Source organism: Nannospalax galili, unplaced genomic scaffold (assembly GCF_000622305.1).
Source record: "Nannospalax galili isolate Female #2095 unplaced genomic scaffold, S.galili_v1.0 scaffold820, whole genome shotgun sequence".
In the NCBI taxonomy this organism is placed as follows: Eukaryota; Metazoa; Chordata; class Mammalia; order Rodentia; family Spalacidae; genus Nannospalax; species Nannospalax galili.
The window spans coordinates 693,430-715,982 of NW_008346549.1; the positions used below are offsets into that span (position 1 = coordinate 693,430).

Genomic DNA, 22,553 nt, shown 5'->3' on the forward strand with positions numbered 1-22,553 from the left:
ACCCAGCTGTAAGTAAATGTAATTTTTTTTTTTTTTGTCTTTTTGAGACAGGGTCTCTCTGTTAGCTGGCCTGGAACTCACTATGTAGACCAGGTTGGCCTCGAACTCACAGAGATCCACCTGCCTCTGCCTCTGAGTGCTGGGATTAAAGGCGTGCGCCACGACACCTGGCTCATAAATGTAATTTTTTTTTAAAAAAAAAGATAAAAGGTGGGCTAGAGAGATGGCTCAGCAGTTAAGAGCACTGGCTGCTCTTATAGAGGACCTGGATTCAATCCTAGCACCTGTATGGAGGCTAACAAACATCTGTAACTCCAGTTCTAGGGAGTCTAATGTCCTCTTTGGCCTCCTTGGGCTTTGCATGACATAGGTGCAGGCAAAACACTCATACACATAAAATAAAAACGAACTGCCGGGCGTGGTGGCTCACACCTTTAATCCTAGCACTCGGGAGGCAGAGGCAGGTGGATCTCTGTGAGTTTGAGACCAGCCTGGTCTCCACAGTGAATCCAGGACAGCTGGGGCTACATGGAGACCCTGTTTCAAAAAAGACCAAAAAAAAATTTTTTTTAATTAATCAAAAAATATTAAAAAAAAATAAAAGATAAAGGATTTGAGAAACAGGAAACAAATGAGAGGAGCCCACAATTAGCGAGTCTTCAGGATCTAGCACAGGGTCTAGTGGGGATCCAGGCTGAGGCCAGCAGACTCTGACCTCAAGACAGGAACCGAGGGTCCAGGGAGACTAAGGCGCTAGAGTCCATGGGACAGAAGATCAGAGAGACAAGAACTGTACCAGAGATCGACTGATTAGGTGACAGGACAGAAAGAACCACATAGAAGGATTATGGTGGATAAAGCTTACCCAGGGCAGGGAGTGCTGTCTGCTCCTAGAAGCCAGAATGGAACTTGAAACTCCTGGAGCTCTAGATAAGTACTGAGAAGATCACCTATACCTCAGGAGTTAAGAATACTTAGCTCAGATGGAACTGGCTTCCCACCTGCCTAACAGATATTTAAAGCAGAAGACCTCAGAAGATCAAACTGTCTCTTAACTATTGGCCTGAATCTAGAACAAAGCTTAATGACAATGATAATTATTTCTAGATATACAAATTGTACTCCCCACAGCCTTTGCTCCCTTAACTCAGCCCATATCTGTGGAGCAAGGAATGCATACGTAGGAACATGAATGCAGATACAAAAACACAGACACACACATACAATGAGAATGCCTCAGTGGCCAAGCCACGTGGCCCCTTCACAAGGCTGACCACTTTTTCCAGGATCTCAGAGCATGTGAAGATACATGGGCATGCAGGGTAGGCAATTCCAAGGGATGCCTGATTCTGGGGCTGGCTGGACCCCAAGGCCCAACCACATCCATTCATATATTCAGTATTACATTTGGAAGCAGGGTTGCTGCTGTCCTCATTTTGGGACTTCGACTTCTGTGCCACCCCAGGGGATTGATAAGCCATGCTGAATGGCTGCTTGCCAAGTGTGAACAAACTTACCGCTGAGGATCTCATTGTTGTTGCCCCAGAAGTCTGCCAACTTGGATGGTCTGTGGTAGAATTCATCTCTGTTGGCTGCCAGGATGAGCCTGAGAGAAGAAAGCAGGACTGGCCAACTCAGATGCAAACAGGAAAGCGTTATCTGAGGATTGCTTTGTGTGCTCCACCATGGAGCTATACCTCTAGCCTCATAAAATTTACAGCAGTAGCAACACAGACTAGAGGCTGCCATCTTTGCCACACAGCGGCTCCAGGCAGCTCCCAGGAGATCACGCTCAGAGCTTCTACCTGGAGAGGTTGGCACTGAGAGGAGATGTAAGTGTGAGGCAGGATAGAAAGACAGGACAATTAAGGAGACAAGGGAAGGGAAAGCTGAAGTATCCTACCAACTGAGTCAAGAACTCTAGCACAATTAACATTTGCTGTGGATTGTCTACATACAGACAATATTGTTCTTACACAGAGATTTTTCAAATAAAAATGTTAGACTAGCAAAGAACCATACTTAAGACCTGAACATATATGGCTGTAAATATGATCTTACTCCTTTTTCCAGATGTAAACCTCAAGTTTTCTGGGAATCTCACAAACAAGATCATGAAATTGGTTCACAGTAACAGCATTATCTTTGCCTATTACGCCAGTGACCTGGAATTTATCAGCTGTACTCTTATCCAGTGCACCTCCAGACTCTCATTTAAGCTCCTTAGCAACCCTTGAGATGTAACTTCAGAAGCCACCAGAATCACACACATAGGCACTATAAAGACAGCTAAATGTGAGTCTCTGGAGAAGCCCACGCCTATTCTCTTAGGTATGTCTTGTCCTTTTCCTCAACATTTCTTCCATTAACCCCTGTGCTTAAATCTATTTCTTCTTAATAAAATTCCAACTTGGCTTTGCATTGATTCATCCTGATTTTTTTTTCTGGTCTCCTTGTAGTCCCAGCTGGCAATCAGGTCCTCAGTAACAGCCTTACAACAGCCACCACAAGGGGCAACAACTTATCTAGCAGCCACTCCAGCTTACAGCCAGCAAGGATTTTCAGCACCATGCATGAACCACGTTTTTGGAGGCACATGCCTTTAATCTCAGCACCCAGGAGGCAGAGATAGTTGGATCTCTTTCAGTTCAAGGCTGAAAGAGAGTTCCAGTCTAGCCAGGGCTACATAGTGACACCCTGTCTCAAAAAAAAAACAGAACAAGCCAGGTGTGGTGCTGCACACCTTTGATCCCAGCACTGGGGAGGCAGAGGCAGGTGGATCTCTGTGAGACAGCCTTAACAACATAACAAGTTTGAGGTCAGCCTGGGTTACATAAGACCCCATCTAAAAATTTAAAAACTAATAAATGAAATTGCTTTATCCTATATTATTTTTGCACCGCTGAGGACTGAACCCAGCTCTCTACTACTGAGCTAGACCTTAAGCCCCAAGAATTTCAATGATTTTTTCCCAGTATTTATTCATATGATAGGGTCTCCCTGTAGCTCCAACTAGCCTGGAACTTACTATGTAGACCAGGTTGGTCTTGAATTCACAGAGATCCGCCTGCCTTTGCCTCCCGAGTGCTGGGATTAAAGGCATGCGCCACCACACCCGGCACCAGTTTTATATTTTTATGATTCTAATTTTGGAGATTTTAGATCTTAAGAGATTTTTATTTTGACTTTTTGAGTTTTCAACATTTGAGAATTGTGTCTTTTGGGAATATGGCCCAAACCTAAAGCAACACCCATCTATCTGGCCTCTGAGTGGATGAGTCAGAAGGCTATACGGCTGCAGCTGAGGGCTGCATAGAAGGGCCTATGCCACCAGCCTGCAGCCTGCCACTGCCAGTGAACATCCCTGGAGCTAGAACAGAAACAGCCACCATAAGTAAATTTAATCCTCAAAAGTGGGAAAACATGGTTCATATTCATTCAGTTGTCCAGGGCAGCTGAGTTAGTCTTTGGACAAAGATTTTAGAAAATATGTGTGGAGAATGCTGATGATACTGAACAGTAAGATCCACAAGGACAGGCCCCAACAGTAACATACATATTCTGAACAAGAAAGCAAGTAAGATCTATGCTAACACTCATCTCCATTGGAAACATGCACCAGTGTCCTGTAAGTAGGCAGGTGAGTTCCTCCCTGGAGATATGCGCATCTGAGTACATGAAAAGTCCCCTAGGGAGCCACCAAGTTGCTTGGCCTTCTGAGTGGACTAGCATCCCAGAGCAGCCATACCTGATAGGCTGGGTGACTTTAAAACCAGCAGTTGACTGTCTTATACTTCTGGAGGCTGGAAGTTCAAGATCAAGGTGTGGGCAGGAATGGTTTCCTCCAGAGCTCTCTGTCCTTTATGTTTGTAAGGGCCTTCATCTATAAGTCTGTACTCTAATTTCTTCTCATAAGGACACAGAGCATATTGAATCAGGAACCACCCACGTTGCCTATTTTACCTTAATCACTTCTTTAAAGTCTATTTCTAAAGAAAGTTGCATTCTGAGGTACTGGAAGTTAGGATTTCAACATAGGAATGTGAGTTGCACACAGTTCAGCCCATGACACACCTGTAGCTGTGAGTAGCCCTGTCAGGAGACTAGCCTCTTGGTAGTTTGAATTTATAGGAACAAACTCAAGGAGACTCTTCCATTTCACCAAGGCTAGCTGTGACAGCTATAATGTAAGCCCTAAGGACCATGTCTGGCTTTCCTGATCTTTTCTTCTTTTTTAAAAAATTTATTTGTATTTCACCTGTATGAGTATATTGCCTGCATATATGTAAGTGTACTTATGTCGTGCAATGCCCTCTGAGGTCAGAAGAGGGTATTGGATCTCCTGGAGCTGGAGTTACAGATGGTCATTAACTACCATGTGGGTGCTGAGAATCAAACCCTGGTTTCCTGCAAGAACAGTCATTGTTCTTAACTGCTGAGCCATCTCTCCAGCCCATCTTTTGTTTTGAAAGAAAAACAAAGAGTTGAACTCCTTCTTGATCTTTCTACCTGCCTCCCAAGTGCTGTGATTACAGGTGTGAGCCACATTTGGCTTCCAATTGATATTTAAGGCTCAGGTTATTTAGGTCTGTTTTCTAATTATCCTATTGTTGATTGAATGAAGGGTCTCAGACTAACTGAAGGGTGACTCACAGTGAGGCCCAGGTGGTAACTGGAGAGTACTGGGATCTGTTCCTATGGGCCAGGACTCCTGGAAGTGAAGCCTCTCAGAAGAGGGATCAGGTAGGTAGAGTTTATCACATGGTCAGGCTGAGTATTAGGCCCCTGGTGGGAAAAGAATAGCTAAACTGTAGCCACCCAAAACTACATAGGTGGACAGAATTTTCAGGCCCCTCCATAGTATGGACCTGTGAACAGCTGAGGGTGGTAGAGAAGGAAGCCAGGACTACATGGTGATCACCAGGAATGAGGACAGTAGTAGGTCCGCCTCTATTGCCATCTTCTTCATTTTCTTCTTTGGGGCTTAGTCTTGTCTTGAACTCACTGTCCTCCTGCCTGAGCCTCCTGAATAGCCTGGATTACAGATATGTGCCACCACACTTGGCTTGTAAGTAGGTATTTACTACCTACTTACTGTCTATAAATACTTTCCAATGTCTTTGTATCTCTTTCCTCCCATTTTAATTTTACTTTCAGGTGGTATTCAGAGAACAGAATATCAAGTGGGACTCTGGCTGAATCATGGAGTAACAGATATCACCTATGACTAAGAGACTATTGGTTGGCTGTGCTGTCCTATTCAAGAACTTCAATTACCAAATAGAAATACAACTTGGCTTTCCTGGAGCACAGGAGTTCACATGAGCATAAAATGGTGAACATGAGGGCTGAGGAGAGTAAAGGAGTGGGCTATATCACTTATCAATTTATTGCACTAAAGTGCTCAGATTTACCCTTAACTGCCTTTGCTATAAGAATGGAGCTGAACTTTGCTCCTGGAGCAGTGTTAGGTTTTACCAGTAGAGGGCATTAGAGAGACACCAAAGGGCGTTCTCTCTAGAAGCACCAGCAACATGTGGTTCGCTGGGTCTTAGCTTCTGCAGTGCACAATGTAAGCAGCACCTAATCTCGGCAGTACCTTTACCTACTATCTACCCTGTGACAGAAGATTCTAGCAAGTTGGGCCAGCACGACACCTGAAGGACTTGGCCATTTAGTGAGTCACAGTTGCACCCTTTCTGGATCTTAATGTGGGAGTGATGGAAACTGGAGTAGAGGCTGCTACTCATATTTGTTATTCCTATATTCTGTTCACTTCTCACCAGCGAGCCTCTCCCTACAGTCTCTTGTAGTTAGCTCTTTATCACTTTCCCTGCATGATTCCACCTGCAGTTGAACCCTGACTCCCTCTGCTCATTCTGCCAGGAGCCACTCAGGATTACTTCCTATAGCCTGATTCAACCCTGCTGTCCTTCCTCTTCAGGAAGAGAAGATGCCGAGCCCCTACATTCCCTGGCCTGAAATGAGGGAATTCAGCCTCAATGCTGGGCAGCAAGGTGTCTCTGCCACTCAACATGACAGCCTCATTGAAATGATTCACATAACTTTTGGAAAACACCTCAAAGTTTGAAAACTTCCCAGGCAATTGCATGAGCAAAGATTTGAAGGCCACTTTTGGTTGTGGTTCAGTCTTTGCCTCATTCTCTCACCCTTCCCTATCTACCACTTCTGTTTCCTATGTCCTCAGCTGGTCCTCCAGTTTCTCCACCAAGCCCTGCTCTTACTCCTCAGACTGAGACCCAGAGACCCATCGATGTTGCTACTCCATCCACCACCACCACCCAGATTCTCACCAGCACTTCAGATTAGCCAGCCCAGGCAGGACCTTGCTCACTATGACCACTTCCCCAGTTCCACAGCCCTGACCCTCATCACAACCTACAGATCTGTACCCCACTGGGACCCTCTGTCTTGTCAGATAGCCAGCTGACTGCATCTCTGCACATCAGCTCTGAGTCTCTGCCAGCTCTAGAGTGGTAGTCTTGCCAGCATCTCACACTATTTGAAGCCAGGCCCAGGCCTAGGCCTCTGCAATTTTTCCCCAGGCCTCCTGAGACCAGAACTTAGCCATCCAGAGCCTGGTCCTATGTTCTGCCCTTGACTCTTGGTGAGAACCAGTTGTATGCCCCAGACCTGGTGTAGCATGGCAGATGTGAAGGAAGGTGGGGTGTTACCTGTATGCATTTTTGGAAACAGGACGAGGATCAAACTTAAAGAAGATGATGCACATGAGTTTCAAGGGTGACTTTGCTCACGTGAGGTCACAAGGTCTGTGGGAAAAGGAAAATGATCTGAATGAACAGCAGATGACAGAGGGCTGTACAGAAGCTTCAGTGGCCCAGAACACATCACAGTGAGTGGAGCTGGACAAGCAAGAACCATGTGCTTGGCGACATCACAGACACCTCCCTTTACCTATGCCCATCAGCACCAGTTAGCTTTAACTCCGCCATGACATGATGCTCCCTGATCTTGGACACACTGCAAGGGGGCAGTGAGTGGGTGCTGAAGTGGGGGAGCAGCAGCAAGAATAGGAAGCACAATTGTGCTGGGGCTAAGGTGCAGCAATCCCTCTCCCTTGCAATAGCACCACGTGGTCCCCATGAGCCAATGAGGGAGGAGACTTCATCAGGCCTCACTCACCTGGGATGACCTGCAGCACCTGTCCCCATAGGCCTTTGTCTAGCCCACCATCCCAAAGGACCCAAGGATTCTGCACACCTACATTGGTAGGCAGGAACCTATGCTGGGGATGTGCACACACACTTGGGTGAGCACAGACTAAGTACACACCCTTTGCACATAGACCACATGCTGGAACCTCTGTGGCCCAACAGGCACTTCACACTTTCCAGTTCTGAGATGAGAACTGAGATTAGATCTAGATGCCACTAACTCTAGAAAGGTGACTTGAAGGTCCCTGAAACGTATACATGCAGACTGATTCAGTGTCATAGCTCTGGAACAGAGTTAGTGCCCATAGCTGAAACACAGACAGCCAAGAACCTGTCCCAGTACTAAGAGAGCCAAGCAGTGAGCAGAGCCAATGAGCAGGTGGGGACAGGGCAGCACATGTACAGATGTGAGTCTGCCCAGGTGCCTGAGTGTGGAATATGTGTGCCATTTTGTATATGTATGTATCTATGTTCACGTGTACCTATGTGTGGTAGTGTTACGCAGTCTGAGGCTGTCTTTGGACCACATATATGTCTAGTAGAGTCCTCTGAGCTGCATGGGCACCGATAGAAGATGTCCTAGAGCTCAAAATGGACTGTGCTGTATCTTTGGGGGCCCTGAAGGGTCAGGGCAGGCTGTGCTCACTCTTGAGGCACTCCTGGGGTTGGGGATGGTCTTTGCAGTGGCCTTAATCCCAGGTGTTAAACATCCCCACTTGAATTTGGGTACCTCTCCAGGAGGCAGTGCGCATGTAAAATGGGTTTATGGGTCAGGACTTTGATGGGTCTTCTTGTAGGAGGCCAGCACAAATACTCAAACGTGGCCCAGTCTCCATGTCTCAGCAGGTCAGGGCAATATTCAAGACATTATCCTCAATGAGGGCCTCCAAAGCCTCCTTGGGGGCATATAAGCAGAAGGTACTGGCTAGAGACCTGGGGACAGCTCTTGTTCACTTCTTCAGGACTCCCAACATTCATCACAACTCTAGAGACACTGAAGGTACTCCTGTGACGTACATCAACAGTCTTGGGTCTATGAAATAAAATCTTTGCAGACTGTGCCTTGGAACACACAGGGTGTCTGTCTCCAACACATCAGGCCTACTACCAAAGCAGAACAAGCACCACAGTGGTAGAGGGACTTGGACCACAGCCTGACATGGGTATAGCCTGCCTCAGAGCTCTGGGGGAGTGGCCAGGCTCATGGGGCCTTCCCATGGACAATGCCACAATGCCCCCTACTCACTGGACTCATCCACTTCCATGAACACACTTGTCTGCTACTGTCTCTACCAGCTCCACAAGATACCCACTGAGACCAAGGGACCAGACTTCCCCTGGTTCCAGCCTATATTCCTTTACCCAAGCCCCTGCTCTGTGCCAGGCCCCATAGGTACTGGTCAGTAATGGCAATCGGGAAAAAAGCCTCTGCTTTAGGAAGGAGTTGGTGGCTGTGCAGGTGAGAGGCCACATGGTGATGGTATGCATAAGCACAGGATGCTGGGAGAGGGATTACTGGAGACATGGAGCCAATGGGATGTCCCATGCACCAGGCCATACAGAAGGCTGTAGGCAAGGACTGGCTGGGTTCCTTCCCTGGGTGCCCTGGCAATGCTAGAGACCATCTTCCCGAAGTAACTTAACACTCTAGTAATGGTGAGTAGACTATTAGTCCAATATTAGTAAAAATAAATAAAAATATGAAAATGTGCCAGCATCTCAGAGAATACAGAGAGCCAGAGAAGACAGCAGGGCACAATGGTTGCTTCTGCCCCTGAGTATCTGCCTATTATGGCAAACTGGGGCTCAGACTCTGTCAGTCTAATAGAGGCTCAAAGACAAGGCCTAGTCTTTAACAGAAAACCCTCCCTCAAGCCAGTTTGTGATCCAAAGACAAATGCTCAGAGGATAAAGGTAAGCTACATCCACAGCCACCTCCAGAGGCTTTGGGGACACAGGTTAAAAATAAAGAAGGATGGGCTGGAGAGATGGCTCAGCAGTTAAGAACACTGACTTCTTTTGCAGAGGAACCGGATTCAATTCCCAGCACCCACTTGGCAGCTACAAACCATCCTTAACTCCAGTTCCAGAGGAATCTGAAGCCTTCTTCTGACCTCCACGGCATTGCACAACACAGGTGCGCTCACATACATGCAGGCAATACACTCATACACATAAAATAAAAATAATAAACAAAATATTTATTAAAAAATAAAGAAGGGCAGGGCATGGTAGCACACGCCTTTAATTCCAGCGCTTGGAGGCAGAGGCAGGCAGATCTCTGTGAGTTCAGGCCAGCCTGGTCCACAAAGTGAGTTTCAGGACAACTGGGGCTACAGGGAGATCCTGTCTCAAAAAGACCAAAAAAGAAGGAAAGCAGGGAGTGTACATGCCTGTGATCCCAGCATTTGGGAGGCTATGGCAGAAGAACTGCAAGTTCAAGGCAAGCCTGAGCTACACAGCAAGTTCCAAGCTAGCCTGGGCAACTTAGCAAGACTGTCTCAAAAATCAACAAAAAAATGAGGCTGGGAAGATGGTTTATTAGTAAGGGTACTTGCCATGCAAACCTAACAACCTGAGTTCAATCCCAGGATCTCATATAAAGGTGAAAGGAAAGAGCTGACTTCACAAAGTTGTCCTCTGACCTTCACATGTGCACAGTAGCACTCGTGCTCCCCCCATAAAAATAATAAAATTTCAAAAGTAAAAAAAGGACGGTATGTGATTTCTGAGAAATTATGACAGCCAAGTACTCCAGGAAACAGAGACAGACTTACACTGTGGGGCCAAGGACCCTGAAATTCAGTGACCTCGGTACAAAGACAGATTTATAGGCACATCACAGATCAGCTACACTCTGATTCTAGAAAAACAAAACCAGCTAGTAAAGCTGCAGGACAGAGAAAGTGACAGTCAACAAACCAGAGTTCAAAGCACAAAAAGGAACTTTTATAAAGTTCTTTCAAAAATGACAGCTATAGGAACCACAAATTAAAGCTCAGCAGATTTGGGTGGGAGATGAGGCATGTAGCAGACTAGACACAGCTAATGAAACAGACCAGCAGAATCCAGAGGCTATGCAAGGAGTCAAGATGCATGCTGGGCCTCAGGAGGGCCCTGGGTGTACCCTCTTCCATGTCCTGCAGATAGGGGATTCTGGACCAACCATATGCCCAGAAGACATAAGAACCTTCACTGTCAGGGAGCCAGTCTCTTCCAGACATGAGAACCTGCCAAGTTGTGGTAGCAGAAGTCCTTTTCACCAGTCTTTGCTGGAATTCCACTGATACTGAGCCCAGGGCTGTGCTTCGCCTACACTTGCTCAGGGCTATTCTGAGGGCTCTGCACCAGGAGCACACCGCTTCTAGTGTCAGAGGAGGCCAGCACTCTGGGCTTTGGACTCCTCTGGCTTTCCCTAGGCTATGTGCTAGTTGCTGGGCAGGGCTACCAGCAGAGGTAGGTGTGGCCACTGTCAGACATGACCAGAGCAGGTTATTCCCCAGGTCAGGTAGCAGTGGTGGGGATGGCTCCATGGTCCACAGGAAGGCCATCGATGAGTTTCCAAGCAGCCTGGAGCTGCAGCCTCGATGAAGACGCAGTCATTGGGAGGGAAGGACCAGAGGAAAGCCAGCCCCTGGGGAGGGGACCATCAGGAACTGCCTTTCTCTCCAGTCCCTCGCCCCCCACACTCAAGCCAGGCCCGCTGCCCACCAGCCCCTTTCCCTTCTCTTGCCAGCAAGTTACCTCCATCCTTTCCCCACTTCACCTTTCCCCTAACAGTTCCCTCGGTCACCTGGGCCCAGATGTGTCCCCTAGGAAGTTGCAGGTTATTTCTGGTCCAGGTCCCCCAAGGGGCTTGGTGCCCTCTTCAGGGGATGATGAGGTCCTCCCTGACACCCTGCTTGTTGAATCACCTTCATGCTTCTTTGACCTGCAGGGCTCAGAGAGCTAGCCCTGAGTCCAGCCCTTGGCCTCTTGATCACCACACTATCTGTGTACAGAGCAGACAGGCATGTAGGTAACCAGAACCACCCTACAGGGCAAATCCCAATGAGTCCTGCACATATACCTGAGCACCTACCAATCATTTCCCATGTCTTCTGGGAACCCATGGAGTCACTGAAGACTACACGCATCATAAGGATCTCACCTTAAAGGACATGAGGCTGAACATGAGTACAATGTCTCAGGGAGAGCTGATCTACCTCCACCTTGCCTGGTGCCACCCCTGGGTTAGTTGAATCTTCACATGTTTTTACTTGCCCAAGAAAGCCAGAATGACTAGGGCTGTAGAGGACTCTGGAATTGCCTCTGAGGCCTAGATGGTCAGAGTCAACATGGAGACAACATGGAGAGAGCAGAGAGAGGAAGGGGCAGATAGGAGGGATAAGGTTTGGCAAGAAGTCTTGTCCATAGACCTTAGGAGCCCCAGCCTGCAGCATGCATGTCTACAAGAAGCCATGCCCTATCTCTATCCTGACACTGCTTGCTGAACTAGTATAGGTCACATACCCTGATGTACTGATGGTGGTCAAATGGTCACAGCTCTCTCTGGGTTGTAAAGGGCTTACGTTGCCTCCTATCCCCTCTCCTGACCTCCTTGTAACCAGGGCAGAAGCCATGGAATGCAGGTGTCAGGGGGACTTGTGAGGAGGTCCCTAACCAAATGGCACAGGTGCTAGATAATAATTTGGTAAAGACCAGCCCAGAACACCACAGGGCAGGGGAGAAAATGACTGTGTCTAAGTTTCAAAGATGTGATCCATTCCACTGAGACTTCAGACACTGTAACCAAAGTCATACACAATAGGGATGTGGCAAGATGGGCCTGGTGGATTTTGTGGAGGGGCACCTGCCAGCTCAACTGAAGTAAAGAGGTAAGCCTGATGCTCACAGTAAGTAATGTGAGGTGCTGGAGTCAAGGGTACTTCTTTAGTGCCTACAGCTGCTCCCAAGGGACTGGTGCCCTGGCACTGGGTCTACTCAGCAGATCCAGTACAACAGATCCAAGAACTGCTCTGTTCATCTACGTCATGGAAACACCTGGAAGCCAGCCTGTCTCTTGAAATGTCCCTGCCACCTTACTGCTCTCCCTGCACCATCCCCAGATCATGCTGTAGTCTCTCCCCATGGCTTCTATGCCACACCATGTTCCACAATTCATATAGACTCCAATCAGCAATATAGCACAACCAAGATGTCATGTAAAAAGCTGATCCCTATGTAGCCCAGGCTAGCCTTGAACTTGAAATTTCCCCTGCCTTAGTCTCCAAAGTGTTAGAATTCCAGGTGTGCACTACCACAACTGGCCCCTTGTGAGTTAGGCCAACTGACAGCTTTCTATTTTTTGTAGTGTTGGGGATTAAGCCCAGGGAGGGCCTTGAACATGCTAGGCAAGTGCTCTACTATTGAGCTACATCCCCAGCCCAACAGCATGAATACAACAGTCTTTCTGAGTTCTCTGAATCCTCCTAGTGAATCACTTGGGTGAAGATGATCTTGGGGTCTCTTCACCAACATTTGTACTGTGGCCTTACAGGAGGTGATGGCACAGAAGGTCAGAGAGGAGAGAACACTGGTCTAAGGCCACACAGAGGCTTCTGCCTTGTGATGCCACTGTCAACCCTCTCACTTCCTTCTTGCTCTTGGAAACTGCTAGATTCACCACACTCCTCAAGAAGGGCTGGACCCTAAGGCCCATGAGGCTCTATTCCATGCAGGCCATTTCTGCAGTCCGGTCCACTGAGCCCAATCACAGCTGCCTCTTTGCTCCAGCAAGACATCATCCTTGAAGCTCCCACAGAGCCAGAAAGCTCTTACACCTGATCATGAGCTATCTGACTGGCCAGACCCAAACTTAATCACCCTACATAGTTGGTCACCCCAGGTACCTGGGGGGGGGGACAGGGAAGGGAACATCCTGGGGGATAGAGGCCACCCAAGACCCTCTATAGAGTACTGGAAAAGAAATTTTTGTATGACTGTTACACAAGTTATTTTTGTGTCACTGTGACAAAATACCTGATAGAAAGTACTTAAGGGAGGAAAGATTTATTTTGACTCAGTTTCAGTTCAGCATAGAGGAAAAAGCATGATGGAATGGCTCTGTCCATGATAGGCCAAGGCAGAAGTTCACATTGCAGTAGACCAGGAAATAGAGGGGGTGGGGTTAGAACCAGCCCTGGGTATGACCTTCAAAGGCTCACCCCAGTGACCTACTTCTGCCAGCCAGGTCCCACCTCCTGAAGGCTCCACAGCCTTCAAAGACAGAACCACCAGCTAGGGAACATGTGTTCCAAACATGAACCTGTGCGGCCATTCAGATCTAAACCAGATTATGCCCCAGCCTCCAAAGTCTTGTGGCCATTTCATATAAAATACATTTAGTTTAGCTACAAGAGTCTCCATAGTTTTAACAATTCCATACTTTCAACACTTGAAAAATTCAAAGTTTCTTCTGAGACTCAACATAAACTCTTAACTATCTGCTCTTATAAAATCAAAAAGGTTGCAGGGCGTGGTAGTGCACGCCTTTAATCCCAGCACTCGGGAGGTAGAGGCAGGCGAATCTCTGTGAGTTCAAGGCCAGCCTGGTCTCCATGGTGAATCCAGGACATCTGGGGCTATAGGGAGACCCTGTCTCAAAAAGAAAAAAAAAATCAAAAAGGTCATACTTCCAATCTATAATGGCACACAGCAAACATTCCCATTCCAAAAGGGAGGAATGTGAGAACAACAAGGAAAGACTAGAACAAAGCAAGACTGAAACCCACCAGAGAAAATATTAAATCCTGTAGCTCCAGGTCTAGCACCCAGGACATGAGGTGTTGTGATATATGCTCCAATAAGCTTGGATAGCCCTTTTGCCTGTAATGCACGTGGGCTGGCTCCACTCACTGCTGCCAGATTCTGCCCTCAGTAGACATTTCACATTCCTGGCTTCTCCAACATTCTGGAGATTACAATGTATTCTTCACCCTTATAGCATCAAACATCAAGTACCAAGAGAACCTCCTCAGGAAACCTTCCCCTGCTATGCACTGCCTGGCCTTCATAGGCTTTCCTTTAAAAACTAGGAGCAAGCCTCCATGACCCTGTAATTCTTGCATTCTGCACACCTGCAAACTCAACACCATGTAGACAATGATGAGTTATGCTACCAGCTTGAGAAATAGCCAGATCCTACTGGATGTTGGTTGTAGCAGCCTCCAAATGCTTTCATGGCTGAATCAAAAAAACAAACAGGGCTGGAGAGATAGTTCAGCAGTTAGGAGAACTACCTGCTCTTTCAGAGGACCTGGGTTCTGTTTTCAACACCCACATGGCAGCTAACAACCATCCTTAACTCCAGTTCCAGGGGGACCCAATACCTTTTTCTGGCCTCTGCAGGCACTGCATATATGAGTGCACTTACATGCATGTAGGCAAAACACTCATACACATAAAATAAAAACAAGTAAGTCAAAACAACAGAAGCAACAAGAAAGAACTCCCACTTTCTTCTCTAGCAGCCCTTTTCCAGCAGGACAGCCTGGCAGCACTCTCTTTTCAAATGAAAATCTTTCAAATGAGTTTTCAGTTTTATACTAAGAGGCTTTGATGGGTAAGTTCCTACCACTTCCTGTAATGCCCTCAAGGCATTTATCCTACTGTCCCAGTACCCAATTGTGTGGTTTGTCTTTAATGATGCCAACCTTTCTAACAGCTATGGCCATTCTGTCTGCACTAGCTTCGTATCTACTTTTAAGCACCTTCATATTCCTTTCCTGATCAGTCTGTGTTTTTTCACATCTATTCTACTTTTTGCTCCTGGTTCTCACCACAAACCTGGTTAAATTTCCTCTGACAATTGATTAGTCTAGTAGTTTGAATTCTGCCTCACTCAGATATTCAGGACACTAGCAGAATGTAGACAAATTATTTGCCAGAATGTAACGCAAATGGCCTAACTCCCAGTGCAGTCTCTGTTTGGGTCTGAAGCCTCATGAGCAGTCTTTACTATCTGCATTCTATCAGCATTCTGGTCTACTGGACTCTACCAGAACTGCTCATTAAGTGAAGCTTATAGTATTTAGGGTTTCTCTACCGAGCCCACATCTCCAAATTTCTAAATCCAACTTGTAGACAGTTACAAAGCCCTAAAAACCATATTGTAAAGTTTAGCAACAATGACCTTTCTGGTACCAATTTTCTGTATAAGTTACTTTTTTTTTTTTTTTTCATAATACCTGACAGAAACACCTTGAGGAGAAAAGATTTTGGCTCGTGGTTTCAGACCACCATGGAAAGGAAGGTATAATGAAGATCATGACTGGAGCAAGGAGCAAAGGTGCCTTACATCATACAGGACAGGAAGCAGAGAGTATCTGGAATCAGGAGCTAGGTATGACCTTCAAAGGCCCATCCCTAGTGACCTCCTTCCACCAACTAGACCCCACCTCCTAAAGGTTCCACAGCCTTCCCAAAATTGTGCCACCTGCAGGAAAACAAGCAAAACATGAGCCTATGGGAGACATTTTAAAGTCAAACTATAAAAGCTGAGTATTACAAGGTACAGTCCCACACTTTATTCATGTTTAATTTTCACTTTTAATGTTTTTGGAGAAAACCAGAATACCTAAGCAGAAGTTGGAAGCATTCCATGTTTAAGTCGAAGTGGTCATACAAAAAGCACATCTACCCCTGTTGCCTACATGGGAACTCTTCCTTGACCAGAGTCCTGGGGTAACGTCTAAAAGATATGTGTTTGTGTGTCCTGCTTCTGCAGAGCTGCTTGCTTTTCAGGGTATATAGAAGGCTGGTCAATGCACAATGGATGGATGGACTTCTATGCTATGTGACTCTGTCCATGTCTGAAGAAAGTCAAGGTTCTTATATGTAGAAAAGATAACAAAGGAAGATCTCAGTGCCCTGTGACAGTCAACACTAACCCTAAATGGATATCCCAGCTCTTTGTGAGCTGCCATTAGCCACAGTGCTTCCCTGTCTCCAGCCACATTACCAGGGCCATGGCTGGCTTTGGCAAACAGGTTCTAGGCTAGGCTCCTTCACTTTCTGCAGGGCCCAACCCCCTCTAGAACAAATGCTCAGAGGACATGTGTGGTCTCTATTAGGTGAGGCCCAGGAATAACACCACATGGAACCTGGTGGGACCAGGCCCTGCTTCTGCTGACCATGCCAGGGAGACAAGAGGTAGGGGCACCAGGACAGAACTTCAGTCACTAGTACTGAACCTCCACAAGGGCTGACAGTGTCCCTCAGGGACATGGCACAGTCACTGCCTGAAGGAAAACTCCCAGTGCTTCCCATACACACCTGGTGTCCCTCAGCACACCTAGACCACACCAAAAAAGATGTGCAAGATGTGAACAGAAGGGGAATTCTCTTCACCCTGTAGGACAGGGCTTCTTGTCCTCTAAGGATGCCAGTAGAAGTCTTCCGAAATCACGGCTCAGATTCCCTGGGCCTAACAAGCAGGCAATTCTGCAAAACACAAACAAACGTCTTGCATTTGGCTTGAGTTATTTTCCACACAGAGCTTGCTAGGAGGGACAGAGCTCTCCAGGCATTCCCGGTGCATCTACTAATAATGCTTTTGAGCCCTCTCCCAGTGTGCACTGTCCTTTGCCCACTGAATACTTCCTCCACCCCTCCTGCAGTCCCTTCTCCAGCTGAGGCACCTTCCTTTTTCTCTTGAGTTCTCAGTGGAACCAGAAGGACTTTCATTCCTGAGGCCAAGTACAAAGAAGCTGAATCCCCTCTCTAAGAAAGATGACAATAATCTCTTTCATTGCCTAAAGAGCTGGTCAAGAAAACAACACAGAACCAGCAAGATGGCTCAGTGGGTAGAGGCACTTGCTGCCAGGCCTATGACCAGAGTTTGATGCCTGGCATCCACATGGTAGAGGGAGAACCAATTTCTGCAAGCTGTACTCTGACCACACTCATTGTGGGATGTGCACCCAATATGTAGAATAAGTAAATACAATATAATAAAAACGTAAGGGGGCTGGAAAGATGGATGACTCAGTAGTTAAGAACATTTACTGCTCCTGCAGAGGAACCAAATTCAGTTCTTAGCACCCATATTAGGCAGCTCACAACTGCCTATAGGTCTGATGCCCTCTTCTGGCCTCTGAGGGTGTCCCACACCTCTCTCCCTCTCTCTCTCTCTCTCTCTCTCTCTCTCTCTCTCTCTCTTTTGTTGTTGTTGTTTGTTTTTTTTAAGAAAACACTATCACGTCTAGGGCTTTTATTTCTTCTCATACATTAAGCCATGAACTCACAGGGAACGGACTCCAGCAGCTCAGGTTCCTTTCTGTTAGTTCTCATAAAGTGTGCTTCTCTGGGTGGGGCAGGCTGGTGCTTCAACTGATGAACCCAGGGTCCTTTCTCTTTGGCTTCCTTTTTTTTCTGGTCATTTTCCTTCAGGCGCTTCAGGAAGCTGTCTCGCCTCTTAGAGTGCTTAATACACTCAATACACACATTAATTCTCTTGGCAAGACTCTTGCCCTTAACTTGCTTGTTTACAACAATGCCAACAGCATGCTGAGTGACGTTGTAGACTCTCCTAGTTTTGCCATGGCAGCATTTATGAGGCATTCCTTTTTGAACAGTACCCATTCCCTTAATGTCTATAATATCACCCTTCTTGTAGATTCGCATGTATGTGGCCAAAGGAATGACTCAAACAATACAATTGTATGGCACTCTCTCCAGGCAGGTCAGCCTACTTAACACACACACTTGTTTAAAAAAAAAAAAAAAGAAAATGACACAGGCAGGTGACAGACAGGCCTGATCAAAGACTTGGGTCTGTGTCATATAGTAAACGCTGCTATCACTCTGGCAGGAGCAATGTAAAAACTCAGCCTGATACCCTGAAGGATGGGGCCAATGCTAGAGACCAACACTGACAGAGCACTAATATCACTGACAGGCCCTGGGGGAAATGGAGCATGGTTGAGCCTAGAGAGATATACTGGCGCCCTCCTTAGGGCATCTACTGGGCATCACAAACTGGCCTTGCAGGCTCCCATCCCACACTGTAGCACCAGCAGCTGCAGTGTTTGCATGAGACCTGTCCTCTTATGTCTGCTACCTGCCTGTCAGTCTACTCCATCTTCTCCATGCCACAGGCCAAGACTTCATTTCATGTCTTCTGTTGCCATAACCATCCACAGGGACAACCAGGCTAGTGGTGTGTCTCCCACTGTCTGGACTGCCCAGGAGCAAATTCTTGCTGGGAACATTTCTAACATGTCATACAGAAGCCCATCTAGATGCTGTATGTGGTCAGAGCTTCCTGATCCATATACAGGTATATGTACACACTCCTATCCATACACGGGCACATGTATACACCCCCATCCACACACAGGCATGTGTACATACCCTTACCCACACAGGATGGTTTGTACATACCCAACCTACACACAAGTGTGGGCACACATACATAAATTGTATCCTATGTGCAAACCTAGCTAATTCCCCTCAAACATCTAGCACTAAAATCTGACACTAGGCATATGGTGCAGGAATTACTCTTGCCACAGCTGTGTTAAATTCCCCTAGTGGCAGAGTACCTTGTGACTGTTGTCCTTGCCCATGAATCCCTAGCACTGGGTATTGATTTCTAGGCCTTTGTGCTCCAGACCTTGTGGAACTGCCTAGCAAAGTCTTAAATCACAGCAAGATTTTCAAAATCACTCTCTCAATATCCCTGCCACCCTCTGCTTTCTTACATAGGAACTCACGTAGCCCAAACTTGCCTCTGTTAGATCACAGACCCTCTAACTGCTTTTCTCTTTCTTCCAGGTACACCGGCTTGTGGTCTGTCCCTTAGGACAAAGAACTGACAGGTATCTGCTCTGACTGTCAGAGCATGCAGGCCTCTTTGGAAAAAGCAAGCCCAGCCTCTCTCCATCCCGGTGCTCAAGATCAAGGCACCTTTGAACTATAGCCCTATCTAGTGTCTGCCTCCTCTGCCTACAGCCATGCTCTATCTCTCTTGATATTCTAGGACAGAAAGGTGTGTTTTTCCCTTTAGGTCCTCTGTTACGCTATATATGGCTCTCCCAATGAAGCTCCTCTTCAGACTTGAAGGCCTACCCTTCAGGACCCCATCTCTTAACAAAGTCCTTCTCAAGGATAATTTGTGTCATCTCCTTTCTACAGGCCTGTATCCTAAGTTATAATATCCTCAAACTCACTATATAGCTGAAGTTGACTTTGAACTCCTGACCCTTCTGCCTTGACTTCATGAGTCCTGGGATTACAGGTATTTGCCACACCTAGCTAGAATTTCCCATCTTTACTATACCTGGCTAAATTTTTCCATCTTTACTATACAGGGTTTGTGTCCCTGTCTTTCTAATAAGTCCCTCCCTATCACAAAATGAGAACACCTCTTTCCTGGCTTCCTTGTATGGCCACCTGTGGGCTTAGCTCTTGGATAGGTCTTGTCTGCCTGTTTGGATGGTGTAAGGCAGGGGTGTAACTGGACCTCCCAAATGCAAAGCCAATCCTCCCCAGGTGGTCAGCTAAACCATCTAGCCTCATCACATCCCAGACTCTTACTCCCTCAGGCCTGGCAGGATTACCAGGCTTCAGCACTGTAGCAATGACCCTCACTCCATTTCTCCATTTCAAGCTCTGGTGTCTGAAAAGCCAGTCTCTTTCTTGGCTATTCACAGATACTATGGTTTGGATATGGTTTGAGTGGGTCCCAAACTCAGGGCCCTCCCATGTGGTGGTGGTAAGGCATGGTAAATCCTTTAAGAGGTTGGACCAAGAGGGAGGACCTTAGGTCAATGAGGGTACTGCTCTTGGAAGGGATTACAGTAGCCCATAACCTGTATGAGAGCCCTGAGCTCTTGAGAGAGCAAGTTATTATAAGAGCCATCCCTCCCCTGGCTTCCTGTTGGCTGCTCCCATACATGATCCAATTGCCACCATCTGCCATCTGTGATATAGCCAAGGAGAGGGCCCTGGCCAGAGTCTGAACCATGGTGTTTGGACTTCCAGCACCTAAAATTATGAGCCAAACAAGCCTGTTTTCTTCATAAAGTTAGTCTGCTTTGTTTGGGCTGTATAGTAATGAAAAACTAAAACAAAGGAATCTTCACATACTTGAGAGGTAGTGCATACTTGGATTTCTACCACTAGGAAACAGTGGCAGGAAGATCAGAAGTTCAAGGTCATCCTCAGCTACTTAATAAATTCAAGACCAGCCTGGAACACATGAGACTTTGTCTCAAAAAAAGACTCTAGAACCCTGGTTTGATCATGCTATGCTGCACTGTAATCAGCATGTTTGGAAAGAATGATGTTATTCTAAAGAAACACTTGTGTCCCTCACTCTGACTATCCAGATGGTTCAAACAAGGCACCCCAGGAAACTGAAGTCTTCCAGGAATCTCCTGCTCATTAAAAATTAAAGGCTGGCTGGGCATTGTGGCGCATGCCTTTAATCCCAGCACTCAGGGGGCAGAGGCAGGTGGATCTCTGTGAGTTCAAGGCCAGCCTGGTCTACATAGCGAGTTCCAGGACAGCTGGGGCTACAAGGTAGACTCTGTCTCAAAAAGGATAAAAAAAAAAAAAAATTAAAGGCTGAAGTCTTGGGGACAACCAGAGGAGGAACCATCTTTCTACTACAGATTTACAACTTGTCAGATGACTGCAGGAGAGACTGACTGACAGGCAGGAGAGACTGACAGACAGGAGAAGCTGACACGCAGGTGACACTGAAGCTGAGACAACAGCAGGCAGAGGCTACACCTTGGCTGGACTGCTTAGTTACACTGCTCACCTTCTATCATGTTGGGACCCTGAACACAGACTTGTTAGATCAAAGAGGCTGACCCAGTTAAGGGGATCAGCCAGGCCATCTAGTATCTTTCCTAAACTGCTAAGCTCTTGGCATAAATCCTATTTAGTACCTTCACTAATCTACTAAATTTAGAGATCTTTCTCCTCTAAAGTCTACAAATAAAAGGATTTTCCTTTGTTCTGTGGGTTGCTGTTGGATTTCTACCATATTACAGCTTCCCCTGCTATGAATGGCTGGCATTATTGAAGCCTCTGATCACCTGAAATCCATCTCAGTGCACCTCTCCACTGAACCTGGAAAGAATCTTCAATATTTAAAACAGGACTTGTGAGCTGGAGCTTGGTGGCACATGCCTGTAATCCCAGCACTCAGGAGGCAGAGGCAGGTGGATCTCTATGAGTTTGAGGCCACCCTGGTCTACAAAGTGAGGCCAGATGGGGCTACAGGGAGACCCTGTCTCAAAAAGACAAAAACAAACAAACAAATAAACAAAAAAAAAAAACCAAACAGGACTTGCTAGGGATATCACTGGATATCTTTGTCCCTCTCCCAATGTGGGCACACTGAATAAATCTTTTTCTGCTTTTCACTATTAATTTAGCTCTTTTAATTGACTTACTGAGGACGGTGGTGGAACTTGTCTTGTTCAGACACAGGCTATGACTCTAAGTCTGGTAACAGTGCCACCCCCACCAGTATGCCAATACCATGGACCATGAAGTAATACAGTGAGGTCCATAGTGTGGAATATTTTATGTGTGTGGTGCTGGGGATGGAACCCACAGTCTCTCATATGCCTAGCTTCCTTTTCAAGCACCCTACTATTTAGCTAAATTGGCAGTCCTCATTGCCTGGAGCCTGAAGCCACTGCATGTCTTTCAATGGTGTTCCTCTCCTGGAGCAGTATGCAGTAGCAAATGGCCAAAAGCCCCTGCTCCTCAGGTAGCAGGGAGGTCTCAGCCAAGACAGCATATATCACTCAGTCTTTTATACAATGACCAAAGATAAACAGGACCCATCCATGGGGTCGGAAGGCAGGCAGGACCACCTGGTCTCAGGGACAACTGGGGGACATGAAGGAGATGTCTGGGTGCCTGCAACAGTTTTTGCACCTGACTTTAAGTAGTGGTTGTGTGACTGGAGCTTCCTCTGTATAATCCACCAAGCAAGATACTGAAAACCTGTGCACCTGCAGTTAGTATGTTTCACAACAAGGAAAATCTCTTCCCTCCGCTGATTTAGATGGGGGAGGTAGGCGAAAAGAAGGCCAATCACTTGCACACTGCAGATAGGACTGAACAGATGTGTCCTGGTACAGAATACCTGGGCACAATTACCCACCTGAGCAGTATGCAACACACACTACCTGGGGCCTAGAGGAAGCTGCAAACAAGGAATGTGGGCAGAAGGGAGAAGTGCAGAAACATGATGTGGCAATGAGAGATTCAGGGACAGACACGTGAAGGGACAGGAGGTATTTTTACTGAGTTCCCAGTTTGAGAGTATCTAACAGTTTGAGACAGTCT

At 46.8% G+C, this 22,553-nt stretch overlaps 1 protein-coding gene across 6 annotated transcripts in view; it reads right to left on the reverse strand.

Annotated features, from left to right (window-relative positions):
- Positions 1-22,553, reverse strand: part of Tango2 (transport and golgi organization 2 homolog) — a 44,924-nt gene that overhangs the window by 18,144 nt on the left and 4,227 nt on the right. For 4 of the 6 annotated variants that reach the window (XM_008843016.3, XM_029568264.1, XM_029568260.1 and 1 more), the window contains exons 2-4: positions 16,512-16,679; positions 6,696-6,791; positions 1,518-1,606 (exon numbers count right to left, since the gene is read on the reverse strand). In XM_008843016.3, coding sequence (XP_008841238.1) covers positions 1,518-1,606; positions 6,696-6,751 — 145 coding nt within the window. In that variant the 5' untranslated portion in view covers positions 6,752-6,791; positions 16,512-16,679. Of the gene's footprint in view, positions 1-1,517; positions 1,607-6,695; positions 6,792-16,511; positions 16,680-17,482; positions 17,861-22,553 lie in introns of those variants that run through there. The other 2 variants (XM_029568262.1, XM_029568263.1) reach the window with 2 other exon arrangements.